Below are 14468 nucleotides of genomic sequence, written 5' to 3' on the forward strand. Positions count from 1 at the left end.
AGAGACCCAGCTGTGAGGCATTTTCTTAACTAGTGATCAAGGGGGAGGACGGAGTCCATTGTGGGTGCTACCATCCCTGGGCTGGTAGTCTTGGGTTCTATAAGAGAATTCTACAAGCTAAGTAGGGCAGAGGGAAGCAAGCCATGGCCTCTGCATCAGCTCCTGCTTCCTGACCTGCTTGAGTTCCAGTCCTGACTTCCTTTGGTGATGAACAGCAATGTGGAAGTGTAAGCTGAATAAACCTTTTTCTCCCCAGCTTACTTCTTGTTCATAATGTTTTGTGCAGGAATTGAAGCCCTGACTAAGACAAATTGGTACCAGTATAGTGGGGTATTCCTGTGACAACCTGACCATATTTGGGGGAGGACTGTGGAAGGACTCTGGAACCTTGAGCTAAAAGAGCCATTGGGATGTTAAGAGCTTCTGTAGGAGCTTGGAAGATAATGTTGAGAACAGTGCAGAAGATGGAGGCCTGGCTTGTGAAATTTCAGAGGGAAGATTAAAGACTCTTATCAGGGCCATGTTGTTTTGTTAGTGAAGATTCTGTGGGTTTGGTTAGCTGGGGCTGAAGAATCAGCTGTGATTAACGAGATCCCAGAACTACTAAAGCAAAACCTTTGCATCACTGCGACTATTGATGCTGTCAGCTGGAGCTAGGAAATTAGTGCTGATTAAGAGACCAGCATCATTGAGGTGAAGTCTTCTGGGAAGTGTTTTCTGAGAGCACAAAGAGGCTGTGTTCTAGAGATAGCCAAGGTTGAATCTTGGACTTGGACTTAGCAATGTGTAAGAGTCATCAAGGTGGGACTGGTTTTGAAGGCATGAAGGGGTCATGAAGAGCAGCTGAGGCCGGGCACTGTGAGAATCCATGGAAGGCCTTTGGTGAAGGTGCAGCCTCAGTTGCAATTGATGGCCCAGGACTAAAGGGGTCATGCAAAGGAGTTGAGGCTTGGCACCATGAAGAAGAGCCTGTGAGAGGCTGTTGGTGAAGCCTAGTTGCAGTGGAAGACAGCAGTGTTTTGGAGATGCCAGTACCATGAGATGACCACCAAGAACAGTGGGTACAGGCAACTGGAGCCTAGAAGACAAAGTGTGTGCTACAAAGGGCAGAGTTGGAGAAGTGACCCAAGCCCTTAGAGGAGCGCAGAAAATCGTGAGTGGATCCCAGACACTGGATTGTTAGAGTTTGACTTCGCTTTTGATTGTGACTGTACCCTGATACTTTTCCCTCTTAAAGTAAGAAAGTATGTCAGTGGAGCCCACAGTTAAGAAACTTTGAATTTTAAAAAGACTTTGAATTTTAAAAGATAATGGAGATTTTAAAGGGATTGAACTTTTAATATGCAAAGACTGCAGAACTCTCAAAGTTATTTAGATCTTGGGGATGAATAAGAAACTAAGGGTTGGGGCTTAATGTGTGTGTCAAGTTAACAAGAGGTCAATTGTACTGCCTGGTTTTGTTTGTAAACTTAACACAAGCTTAATGTTATCACAGAGAAAGGAGCCTCAGTTGTGGAAATGCCTCCATGAGACCCATCTGTAAAGCATTTTCTCAACTAGTGATCAGGGGGGAGGGCCCAACCCATTGTGAGTGGTGACGTCCCTGGGCTGGTGGTCTTGGGTTCTACAAGAGAGCAAGCTGAGCAAGCCAGGGGAAGCAAGCCAGTAAGTAACATCCCTCCATGGCCTCTGCATCAGCTCCTGCTTCCTGACCTGCTTGAGTTCTAGTCCTGACTTCCTTTGGTGATGAACAGCAATGTGGAAGTGTAAGCTGAATAAACCCTTTCCTCCCCAACTTGCTTCTTGGTCATGATGTTTGTGCAGGAATAGAAGCCCTGACTAAGACACCATCTCTGAATGCCTCTCTTGACTCTACTGCACTATCCTATCTAACAGCTGGGGAATCTAACAGTTGGGGCTGGGGCTGCTATCACTGCCAATACCTCATAGCAGCCAAGGGAGTTATTTATTTGAAGCAAAACAGAAGGTTCTTCAGCTTTGCAGAGGACTTTGTTGGTGGTGGCGGCTTTCCCATTGTTTTTAAGTTCACAAGCTGTGCTGTAGCTCCATGGTAAAGGGTTTTACTGTGGTGCCACTTGTATCACATGTACAGGATTCGGTCCCATCCCCAGAAAGAATATATGTTCACTGCCTTTACCCACTGAGCCATCCTGCTCACCCTGATTATTACTTCCATAACAACACATATAGATAATAATAATATATGATAAATTATGTAATGTTTCTGACTACAGTCATGGATCATGATCTATCATAATACCATCTTAAAACAAAAGAACCTCAGCCATCACTTATCAAGAATCCTGAATCCACTGTGACGTACAGAGGAGATAACCAATTTCTCCTTATACAATCCTACTTTCAACTCTTACTCCAACAGGCAGCAGTTTTTGTATGTTTGAATCTTACAATTATAAGAAAAGACCTTTTTCTCTATTAAAATGTCTAGGAGAAAACAATGTAACAGATAATGTAGAAACTTCACTCGGTACTTTAAGAAATACTACTTCTAGAAACCTTTATTGGTTTTGTTTGGGGTAAATAAAGGATATTCTATTTAATGTCAATTTGCAATATAAAACCCAATTTCAAAAGACCTATCTTGAAGAATATATTTCCACCCTCATAAGTGCCTTCTGCATACATAAAGGAGACATACCTGGGATGATGTCATTGATGTGTAGGAGAACTGTACTCTCAACACTTGCAAAACTGCAAAGCTGAACCCCATCAAACCTTCCGTCCCAGTTGCCAATAGGGTTATCCTAGAAATGCATAAAAAGCAAACCTTTGAGCCCTCCTCGATTAAATATAAAAATGAACACCCACATTACAAAAGAATCCTCTAAAACACTTTACATTGAAAACTTCTAACTATTTTGCCCAAAAGAAGAAAGGTTGTATTAGAAATAGCTACTAAAGTAACAAGGTTGTTTTTTTTTAACAGAGAATTCTTTTTTATTTTGTTCGTTTGTTTACACTCCAGATGTTATTCCCCTCCCTTCCATCCCATATTTCCTCCCTGCCCTCACTGTCTCTGTGAGGATGTCCCCACCCCACCCACCCCACCCACCCACCCCACCCACCCCACCAGAACTCTAACCTCCCTGGGGCCTCCAGTCTCTTGAGGTGTATTTTAGGTGTATGTTTCTCTGACTGACCCTCTGCTGTGTATATGTTGGGGGCCTCTTATCAGCTGGTATATGCTGACTGGTTAGTGATTCAGTGTTGTAACAAGGTTTTATAATAAAATAATGATAATAAATTTAGGGTAAACACACAGAAAAATAGTATTTAAAGCATTTTTCATACTTTAACCTGCATTAATAATAACATTTAAAGTGATATTGTTTGCATATGAAAATTCACAAGAAATGCATTATTTTATCCAGACATTTATATCTCTGGGCACTTTGCTCATCTGAATTACTATGAGATTCTATAAGCAGAATGGTATTTATTTTATATTTTTTTTTAAATGATGAGTGCTCTGCTACATGTAAATCTACATGCTAGAAAAGACCATCAGATCCTTTATAGATGGTGGTGAGCCACCATGTAGGTGCTCTGGAACTCAGGACCCTAGAAGTACAGTACCCACTGAGCCATCTCTGCAGACCTCAAAATTCTTTTGTCATTTGTAGGTGTACAAGACTTCCCCCAAATGGAGATTTTCTAAGTTCTAGTCTACTGCATCACCAGCCACACAGGTTGTTGATGAGGTATAGAGAGATGAGCCAGTGAAACACCTGCTCTGAGCACTACTGCATGTGGGAAGTGTCCCTGGAAACAAAAAACCATGAGAAAAGTTGCAATTGAACTATCTTCTCAAGAAGCCTAGCGACAGTGTTTGGAAGTGATGCCTGTGTAAATCAAATGGTAATGGACAGACATGGATGGAGCTGGCAGGCGAGCCTTAAGACAGTCTGCCTGAGTTAAACAAGGTGATCACCATCGAGGGAGGAGAAGACCTAAACAGCTCCTGTCACATGGAAAGCCTAGGCCAAAGAGTCTGTATGAGACAAAGTCCAAAGATTACTGGCCTTCTTTCTCCAACCTTCTCTCTACCCAGCCTACAACTTCTCCTCTGAAATATTAAACTCACATTTAAAGAATACTGTTTTTAATTATTAAGAATTCTGAGATGCCCACAGGTTACCCCGGTTCTAATTTCACACAGTAAGAATCTGGCAACTTCTTTTTTTTTTTTTTTTCTTTTTTTTCAGAGCTGGGGACCGAACCCAGGGCCTTGTACTTGCTAGGCAAGTGCTCTACCACTGAGCTAAATCCCCAATCCCATCTGGCAACTTCTTATTTTATACCTAACTGGTGAGCATCCAACAGAATTTCTAAGCACAAGGTAACAAAAACATTTGTGTCCCACCATCTCTTTACAGTATTTCTGAATAAACAGAAATGATTACTAAAAACACTCCACTGTATGACTCCACTGTTCATATCTTCTCCTAATACACCTGGTGTTGATACTATCCATAATGAACTTTTGCCCATATTTTCAGTCTGTAATAAAAATATTTTCAATCTCTTTCTTCTCACTCTCTTAATGCCACAAGTTAGTCCACTATGTGCACCAGAATGTATCCATTACTAACAAGAAGAAAAATGAGTGACACAAACAGAAACAGTGAGACTGTATGACCTCACTGAGGGGCCTGCAGACATACCCAGACTAGTTAACAGGCATGGGACAAACTGGGCAGAATATATTTAATAAGAACAGAGTTCTGTGTGAGACGGAAAAGCCCAGCAGACAGACAGTGAAAAGGGCATAATGAGAACATACCAAATGCCACTGAACTGTTCTCTAACTATAGTTAAGGTGGAAACATTCTTATATTAGACATATTTGACTGCAGTAAAAAAAAAAAAAAAAACAACTTTTAAGGGGCTGGAGAGATGGCTCAGTGGTTAAGAGCACGGACTGCTCTTCCAGAGGTCCTGAGTTCAAATCCCAGCAACCACTCAGTGGCTCACAACCATCTGTAATGAGATCCGATGCCCTCTTCTTATCTGTCTGAGAGCAACAGTGTACTCATATAAATAAAATAAATCTTTAAAGAAAAAAAAAGTTTTAAACAGTACAAATCCTGTGGGAATACTCTATCTACTCAAATGCAGTGTGGCTCTTTTCCTGGGCATTTTTATTAATGACTTTTTACTTTCATTATTATCAGAAAAATCAATAAAACTTTATATATATATAAAAACATGTCCAAGAATCTTTTTAAATTAAAAGGAAATACAGTATCATATAGTTGGGCTTGGTCAGGGAAGTGTCAGTTTCTTTTATTGGTTTGGTTGGTTTGGTTTTTGCTTTTGTCTACTGGTCAATTATAATAAGGAAAATTTAAAGACTGAGAACATTCTCCCAGTTTACTAAAACTGGAAAAGGACGTAGTAGCCGCATTCTGTATGTTTCTATGTCCTATTTCAATGTTCCTGTACAAAGATAAACTAGACTGCCTTCTTTGAAGTACTGTACATTAATCCATTTTAAGTATTCCATTTAAACCTAAACTGGTAATGAGACTAATACATATATTCACAATAATACAATTCAAAATTTTCTTACCATGTCCACACCAACAAAATATCCTAGACTCTCTTTTCCTGGTAAAACATCACAGAATATCACTGTTCCAGATTCTGTACTTTCTCCAACCTTCAAAGAAACTCTGGAGTTTATTTCCAAAGGGGGAGGTTCAACCTGGACTGTATCTCCTGGGCCTGCAAAATCACTTTCCAACCCATTGTCATCATCTTCTATAAGCTCCAGCTTGTCCAATGCAACAAAAACGCCACAGTCCTCATCACACTGGAAGAGCTGTTTTCCTTGATACACCCCATCAGTGAAACCTTGGCCACGACCTTCTTCCTAGTTTTAAGAGATATTTTTTTTAAAAGAGATATAGAAAGAGATACAGGAAGATTATTCATTAAAGGGATTACAGGACAATTACTTCGGAAAAATCTCTAAATTACATACAGAATAAGAACTATCATGACTGACAATTGCAGTTGGGTTTAGGGTATTTAACGACTAAAGCTGATGGTAAAATTACCTCACTTCATAATTCTTTTGAGAAAGAGTTAGACTGAAACCTACAGTAGGAGTCTGCCATAATTTTAGTCATTCCACCCTAAGCAAAGAGCAGTGCTTGCTCCATTTACTGAGAAAGAGCTGTATGCCATCCACTGAATGAAACACTCCAATCATATGTGCTAGAAGCACTTCACAGATGAGGAACGATTGGGAGAACTTGATGTAGGCTGGTTAAGTAGCATGGCAATCCTGGTAGAATCAACCATAACTGGGTGTCGAAACCTAATTATCTCGCTGCCTGAAAAACCAAATCAAGAAGCAAATAAAGCAGGCTACTCACAAGAATGTCAGAAAGTGGCATTGCTGAGAACCCACACTCAGTTTGGAAATACTTGAAAACATTTTAGGTATGTTTCTTAGAAATAAATTCTAAGGCAGTTTATAAAAATCGGGAATAAGTATAAGCAAACTGAAATCGCTACAATATATTTCAAACTCTTGCCTCAAAACTGTTACATTTAATAGCATAAATAATTAACTGAGAATACTATAGATGATATCACAAGATATTTAATAATTTTTGAAGTATTTATTATAATTGGTAGAGCTAACTCTTAATATAGGTAACTTAAAACTTCTTACATACAGAAGTCCAGAATAATGACTTATATATTCCTATTATAAGGGACAATTTTTAAGTTAAAATTAAAATTTTCAAGCACTGACTTTATATCCTCTCAGTTTATCATTAAATAAATTTAGGGGCTGAAATATAGCTCAGTTGTAGAGGGCCCTAAGGTCTATCCTGAGAACTACACCAAAAACAAACAAAAAACATAAAACCTAACAGTCATGAATATAAAAATATACTGCATATAAAAAGGGGAGCATGTATGTGCTTGCACACACACACACACAAACACACACTCACAAAAACACTAAAATGTCTTATCAAACTTACCAGTAATTCTACTCCAAAGAAAATCCCCGACACCGTCCTCTCCGCTAATAAAGGTCCTCTGAAGCGTACAACTCCTGGAAACTTCTCCTCCCCAGATCGCAGCTGTACTCTCACAGGACTGCCCACGTCTACCTGGAGGCCTTTACTTAGTCGGATTCTGTTTCTAAATAGGCTGAGCCTCTCCTCACAGTTGGTAATTGCCAACAGTAACTCTGTGAATTTTTCATTTATTTCTACAACATCCTTTTCATCAACAAACAGAACTGCATGCGGTTGCTCTAAGATTTTTAATCCAATCTGATTTTTCTTGCCTTTAGCAGAAGGAACTCTTGAATGCCCCACGGAACGGTCTTGGATGTACTGTCCTATGCTCCCTTTGGGTACTCTCAGGAGCTTCTGTGTCTGTTTGTCTGTTACACTGCATTCTTGAAGAAGCAGATAAAAAAGCCGTTCTTCCCAGTAGGGTGAAGTAACTTTCTCTTGGTTCCACAGGCCTGAACTCATTGTGACAGTAACTTTCAGAACATTAGCTGGCAAAAAGGAACCACTAGTAAATCTGTCATAAAATCCAAAAAAATGAACTCACTGTAAGTCCCAAAGCAAGATTTTAGCAACCTGGCATCCATGTTGTAAAAAGACAGCAATTCAAAGTGCCTGGCAAACAAGCAAATCAAACTTCAGACTTCATCCAATACAACCTTAAAGCTAAAGATTTTTTAAAAGTCATTTGAATATATATACATACACATCTCAAAGAGCTAAAAGACATATGACTGTGTCTACTGTAACTGCATTTTTAAGAAAGCAAGTAACAAAGCATTTGCAGACATCAACAATAATGACTATATCAAAATGTATAAGATCAGAAACTAACAAAAACTTTAAGGTTACCTTCATATACAGACTGAGAATTTTTCTTTCAGTTTTTTGTTTGGTTGGTTGGTTTGGTTGGTTTGGTTTTAGGTTTTTGAGACAGGGTTTCTCTGTTTAAGCCCTTGCTGTCCTAGAACTTGCTCTGTAAATGAGGCTGGCATTGAACACAGATCCCCCTGCCCCTGCCTCTGCCTCTGCCTCTGCCTCTGCCTCCTGAGTAATAGGATTAAAGGTATGTGCTACCACTGCCCAGCTGAGATGTTTTTAAACTTTACAAAGTAGCACTTCTGTCTTACTTGAATGGATAAAACACAGTGCTTTGAGAAAACACACATAATCTTATTAATTAAAAAGGCTATTATTTCTAAACATGTAACTTAAGTAGAAAGCTACACATTATAGTACTGAACATCTTTTACCAACAAAAGGATGACAATATTACATTCAGGAACTTAATCTACAATTCATTTATCTGTTTTATTTGACCCAATTTTATTTTTATACATTTTATTTACATGTATATATGCTGATCTGTGTGACTGTATGCCACATGTGTACAGGTATCCCAGGAAGCCAGAAGAGGGAAGGTTGGATCCTCTGGAGCTGAGTTTACAGGCAGTTGTAAGCTACCCCCACCATGGGGACACGGATCTGAATCCATTTACTCTGGAAGAGCAGTATATACTCTTACCTGCTAACCCATCTCTTTAGCACCCCCATCACTTTGATTTTCATAATAATCTTGCATAATTTGTGCTTAGGCAGGGAGATGTTAACTACTATTTAATTTCTTATAGTTAATAAGCATAAATATTATAATCTGAGTATATAAAGAATATTTGAAAATGGTTTATAGCCTCAAAATTTGGACTATGTGACTATAGGATAATAATACTGAATTATAGATGTTTACATCTATAAATTGTGAGTTTAAGACACTTTATGTATAAAGGAATATACAAGTGATTATTTTCAAGCTTCAACTTTTTTATTTAAAACTGTTACAAAAATAATTGCACAATTCTGTAACCTCATTTTAAATCCTACTTCAATGGTTTAAAACTATATAATTTTAAGTGCTGTTATAAGAAGCCCACAGCCAACATCATGTTAGCGAAACACCTGAAGCAAATTCCCCTAAAATCAAGAGCAAGGCAAAGTTACCCACTTTGCTATGCATGAATACCACAGCTCACATGAAAGGTACAAGGACAACACGTAGGAACTAGTTCTCTCCATCTACCATGTCTGCTCTAGGAATCAAACTCAAGTCATCAGGCTTGATAGCAAGTACCTTACTGCTAAGCCATCCTGACAGTCTAAACTCCACTTTTGTAAGCCAATTTAAAAATATAAGTTGAAAGAAAATTAGAGTTAGAAGGAAGAGATCCTGTTTGACTAGATAATGCTTATCCCAGAAGCTCTGGTTATTAAACAAAATTCCCAGTGGCAGGTATGGGATAACCTCCTTATGAATGGTCAATCAGGGAGGTCCTAAAGGCCCCCAAGACAATACAGATTCTTGCCAATTCTCTTGGTTGCCACCAGAACTAGATGATAAGATTCTATTGCTGAAGACAGCACACTCCTTAGCTGTAAGATATAGAGAAACCAAGCTAGAGCTGAGATGGACACTTCCTCTCTGCTAACTAGCTTTCACAGTACTGAAAGATGCTATTGCACTGGGGAGAATAGGGCATCAGTGGTCTTACCTAGCTGTGAACCCCAGAACTACAATACTAACACAGCAAGCAAAACATGCCTACACATAGCAGAACTGTGATGGGATCAACCAGCTATGCTCTGCTAAAGGGAATCTATGCCAGGTATTATAAATAAGTTCAGAATCCCATGGCTTAGGGTTTGACTGTTGTTTACCTAAATTGGCATGGTGTCCAACTGCTTTCTAAACATCTCTAGTTATAGCCACAGACAAATGTTATCAGTCTTAATCAGAGAAGCTTCTTCTTTACAATGAACGGCGATGAATGCAGAGAGTCTTGGCTGGCCAAGGCTCTGAGAAAAGGGGACAGCTTGAATGAGTGCTCGCACGGCTCTAAACAGAACATTTATTTATAATACTCCCTCTAAAGTTCAGGCAAAGTTGCAGAATGGGGTGGGATTGGGCGTGGAGAATACAAAACCTGGAAGACAGGGAAAATAAGAGCAAAACACTATCTTCTGGCCACAACACAGCCACTGCAATCATGAACTCACAGCAGCTGTGGTTGCTTGCACTGGCCCATCTAAGACTGGACAAGTCAATTACTAGTCATGGATTAGGATGGGGTTCATGGGTACATCCTGGCTAAACTATTGGCTACTAGATGATTCTGGGGGAGAGAAAAGCATCATCTTCAGATATGTACCACTAGCAACTAGGCTCAACATGTGGCCTTCATTAAGCTTAATGGTCACAAAAGAAAAAAGACATGAATGTGGTAAAGGGACCTGTAGGGAGGAGTGATGGGTAGAAGGAAAATGAGGTGAGGTGAGAGTAACCAAAACATACTGCATACATATCTGAACGCTGTGAAGTACAATACTAACCCAGCAGGAGCCACTAGTGTCAGTACTGTGATGGGATCAACCAGCCATGCTCTATCAGACTTGAGGAGTCCTGCTCTGCTAAAGAGAATCCATGCCAGATAACATAAGCCAGTTCAGAATCCATGGCATAAGGGCTCACTGCTAAAGAACAAATTTTTAAAACACAATTACATCTTTTCAAATTAAGGGTTTCATTATTTAATTATCTTTCTGAAAAGAATAGACCCATGTATCTGTCATAAGAAAGTGACTATTTCATCCTTCTTTGAGACAGAGGTATCCATCTCCGGCCTTGTGGCTAAAGGTAGCAGTTAATAAAGCTAGCATATGCACCCATTTTATTCTTGCGATAAAAATCAAATACACTTAAAACTAAAGCAGAAATGTTATTGTTGGACTCAATGAAGGAGCAGCATAGCAATTCCACACACAGAGTAACATGTCTCTTAGAAGTACTCCATCATTTTCACAAGTCTGCCTGTCCCTTTGCAAGCCCAAATGAGAGACTCGGGTCACCCACGACAGGATAAGGCAGGCACTGCTCCAAACCACTATCACTTAAAGCATCTGCACACTTGGTGAGGATGCAGGCAGTGGCAGCATGAGCTGCTCCTCTTTCTACTTCCTTTTGTAATGTGCTCTTGAATTCCACTTGAGGGCACTGTCTACTTCAACAAAAAGAGAATCAATTTATCTCTGCTACTTACATAACACACCTGTAGACACCTCAATCTTAGCCCATGTAAACAAAACCCCTCAAAAGGACTCCACCCCAGAAACTACATAACCTCTTAGTATGGCTCTGTACCTCTGAGGAACCAAGATAAAGAGTTTGGGTTTTTTACTAAAATATTATTATGTCACCATTAAGGAAATTACTTTTTTTCTTGATCACTAAGGTATCATTAGGAATATAAATTATTATTAGTGAGTCTCAATATAGAAGACTTTACTATTACTTTATTATAAAGCTTTTCATCCTGTTCCCTGGCTCTCTTGCCTGTTTTATATAAATCACAATATATACTTATATGTTCCTCTTGCAATCAGCCATTTTCTGTGGTTTCCTGCAGTCTGCCTGTGACTCTTTTTGTGGCCTTCTCGCTTTCCAATTTACTGTGTCTAAAAAGCTCAAAGAAATGAGGTGATGAGCTGTGTCTGTGTGTCTGAAAAAAGCAAGCAACACAAATAAAGAGGAATACATTTCTAAAGGGTAAGACTGCTCCAGGCAGAAGTAGTCAAAAAGCACTAAGTTAGTGTTTGGGGTCTCTTTGAAATGCATTTCAAAATTTTTGACCAAAAACATTTCATAGCTATTTTATTTTTAAAATAATTTTTTTTATTTCTAAAATTTTCTAAAACTGGGTTCTTTAGATGGTAAGTTGGAAATTGCCTATTCTATTGACTCTCTAACTTAACAACTGATGCCACAATTTGAAATTTTAAAAAATTAGTGTTAATGAAACAACAAAACAAAACAAATAATTATATATGTTTCAGATCATTACATTTAAATGAATTTGATCTCAAAGTTGCCTTTGCAATTCATTAAGGGAGGTAGTCCACAGTTTTAAGAATTATATAACTGCTTGGTTTGTAAAAGAAAAAAGATCTATGGCAATAAACAGAAGTTTTCAAGAATATTTTTAAAGTGAACTAGACAAAGAATGATGAATGTCTGCAACTTGTTGCACAAGTAAACCTGAATTTATACTCAATAACAGGATAGGTCACAACAGACAAGTGGAATAGTCAAGACAAACATTACAAAGTACTTTTTAAAAAAAGGTATTATCCAAATAAAAGAAACATGTGTGAGCCTTCCCACTTTTATAAGGAATATTCAAGAATAGCTTTCAGGGTTTGGAGAGATGGCACCAGTTATGAGCACTGAGTGCAATTCCAGGGTACCCAGTTCAATTCCCATCACCTACATCACAGCTCACAACTATCTGTAACTTCAGGATCTGACACCCTCACACAGACATACATATAGGTAAAACACTAATGCATTTAAAATAAGAATAAATAAATGGTATAAAAAATGAGTATGTTTGAAACACATTAAAATTAATTTCCTTTATTACAAATAATAAAGTTGAATGGATAACCGTGTCTCTTTCTAGACACACACCTGATGAGAAACCAAACTATCATCAACAACACAACAGAAACACCCTAACATCTTTCCTCCTCCTGTAGTAACGATATAATGCCAACACTATATTCTCACTCCACTGGGATTTGCACAGTAGCTAAATAAAGCCTTCTGACTCCAAGCAATAAAAACTGCCTCAGGACTCTACAAAGAGAAACAACAAAATCACACTATGAGCTCTTTCCAGATCACATTCAGTGTTCTGAGACGGTCAGGGTTAGACCCTGAAAACTTCACACTTGAAGGTGTGATGACTGCTTTCCACCCATCCAGCTTCTGCTTTGAGTACAGTGATGACTGCTCTAAGACAGCAAGTTCACAGTGACGAGGAAGAGGTAGTACGAGGGGAGAGATTTTCAAGTATACTCTCTTGCTACTTGGCAAACGGAATCACTGTGAAGGCGAGTATATCAGGAACAACTCATTTAAACACTGTCCCATGCCCGCCTGGGTAAGAGTAATCGTGTATATTTTGGTAATTACTGAAATATCAAGGAGCTGGAATACAACAGTGTAGCCTCAAACTGTTCAGCCTGAAGCAAAGATGAACAGAGGCCTTTCTTGAGGACACTAGAGACTAGAAAACAAAAAGACTCACACAGATCTGAAATCATTACCTATTTATGAGCTTGGTGACAGCCTGAATGCTGAGTAAAGGAGGGTTTCATTATATTAAGATAAAAATCATTAAACTAAATGATGGTTAAAAAAAATAAATGTTGACCAATTTTCAACGAATGAAATAAAAAAAAATGATCAGAGTATAAGTCCTACAGCAAATACTAAAGATCAGAATTACCCAGTTCTAAGCATCACAATATGAATGGTCATCAGCTACATAAAAGTGGGAACTTTTCCAGACCTTGGATGCTCAAGTGATCAAGCTGTACCACCCCTAAGAACCTCACAAAGGCAGCTGTAATTCAACAACTTGTGGCATCTTCTGAGGTACCTCCTTGTCCTAAAACACCACAGGAAGCTTTCTAAACCAGAATAGACACTACAATACTCACTAGCGCTCAAAGAGCAAATGGCAAAGAAGCAAGCATCCTGGCATGGGTATGCAAGAAAAGCGCCACAGCTTTCCCAAATGCTTCCAGTCAGCTAGAGTGACTAAGTTAAGAAAAAACGACTCTTACTAAAACAATCAAGTCATGCCTAAATGGTAAATAGAAATAGAGATTTCAAGACCAGAATAACTTGTGACACAAGGATACAGTCACAAAATCAAGTGGGACTTACAAGGTTTATAAAAAAAAAATTAAAAATTAAAAAATAAAACAAAAAGTCTGGTGCTTGTATCTGCAGTCACATCAGGAGGCTGGGAACTATGCTGTCTCTTGTGAGTTAAACGTAGCCACTGGACTCCAAAACCCCAACTTCCCCACTCCTTGTCTTTCCAGGGTCTAGACCAGCAAACTTTGATTAGCTTAGGTGGTCATAGCAGAAGCCAAAATGCTATTTCCTTGTCCTATTTAAGTGACTATGTTAAGAATAAGATCCAAGAGGGGTTGGGGATTTAGCTCAGTGGTAGAGCGCTTGCCTAGGAAGCGCAAGGCCCTCGGTTCGGTCCCCAGCTCCGAAAAAAAGAACCAAAAAAAAAAAAAAAAAAAAGAATAAGATCCAAGAAACAGAGAAACATGACTTTTGCCTAAAATATCATTAATTCTTTGGGGAAGAAAAATGACAATCAATTTGATACCATGCTGCTACACATATAAGTAAGGAAAAATGTCACGATTATGAAACCAGGTTGCTTGGAACTTCATTTGAAACTAAAAATTTTAAGATCACAGTATACAAGCTGGGAGCAAAACACTAAGTCTAGTTTGAGGAGCAGG

The 14468-nt window shown here is 38.8% G+C and overlaps 1 protein-coding gene across 16 annotated transcripts in view; it reads right to left on the reverse strand.

The window, feature by feature from the left end:
• The window catches only part of Cyld (CYLD lysine 63 deubiquitinase), a 59821-nt gene that overhangs the window by 43754 nt on the left and 1599 nt on the right, over positions 1 to 14468 (reverse strand). For 11 of the 16 annotated variants that reach the window (XM_063278097.1, XM_063278096.1, XM_063278098.1 and 8 more), the window contains 3 exons: positions 7047 to 7700; positions 5615 to 5917; positions 2681 to 2786 (listed from right to left, as the gene is read on the reverse strand). In XM_063278097.1, the coding sequence (XP_063134167.1) occupies positions 2681 to 2786; positions 5615 to 5917; positions 7047 to 7550 (913 nt within the window). In that variant the 5' untranslated portion in view covers positions 7551 to 7700. Of the gene's footprint in view, positions 1 to 2680; positions 2787 to 5614; positions 5918 to 7046; positions 7701 to 10469; positions 10611 to 14468 lie in introns of all 16 variants that reach the window. The other 5 variants (XM_063278093.1, XM_063278087.1, XM_063278085.1 and 2 more) reach the window with 1 other exon arrangement.

Source organism: Rattus norvegicus, chromosome 19 (assembly GCF_036323735.1).
Source record: "Rattus norvegicus strain BN/NHsdMcwi chromosome 19, GRCr8, whole genome shotgun sequence".
Classification (NCBI taxonomy): domain Eukaryota; kingdom Metazoa; phylum Chordata; class Mammalia; order Rodentia; family Muridae; genus Rattus; species Rattus norvegicus.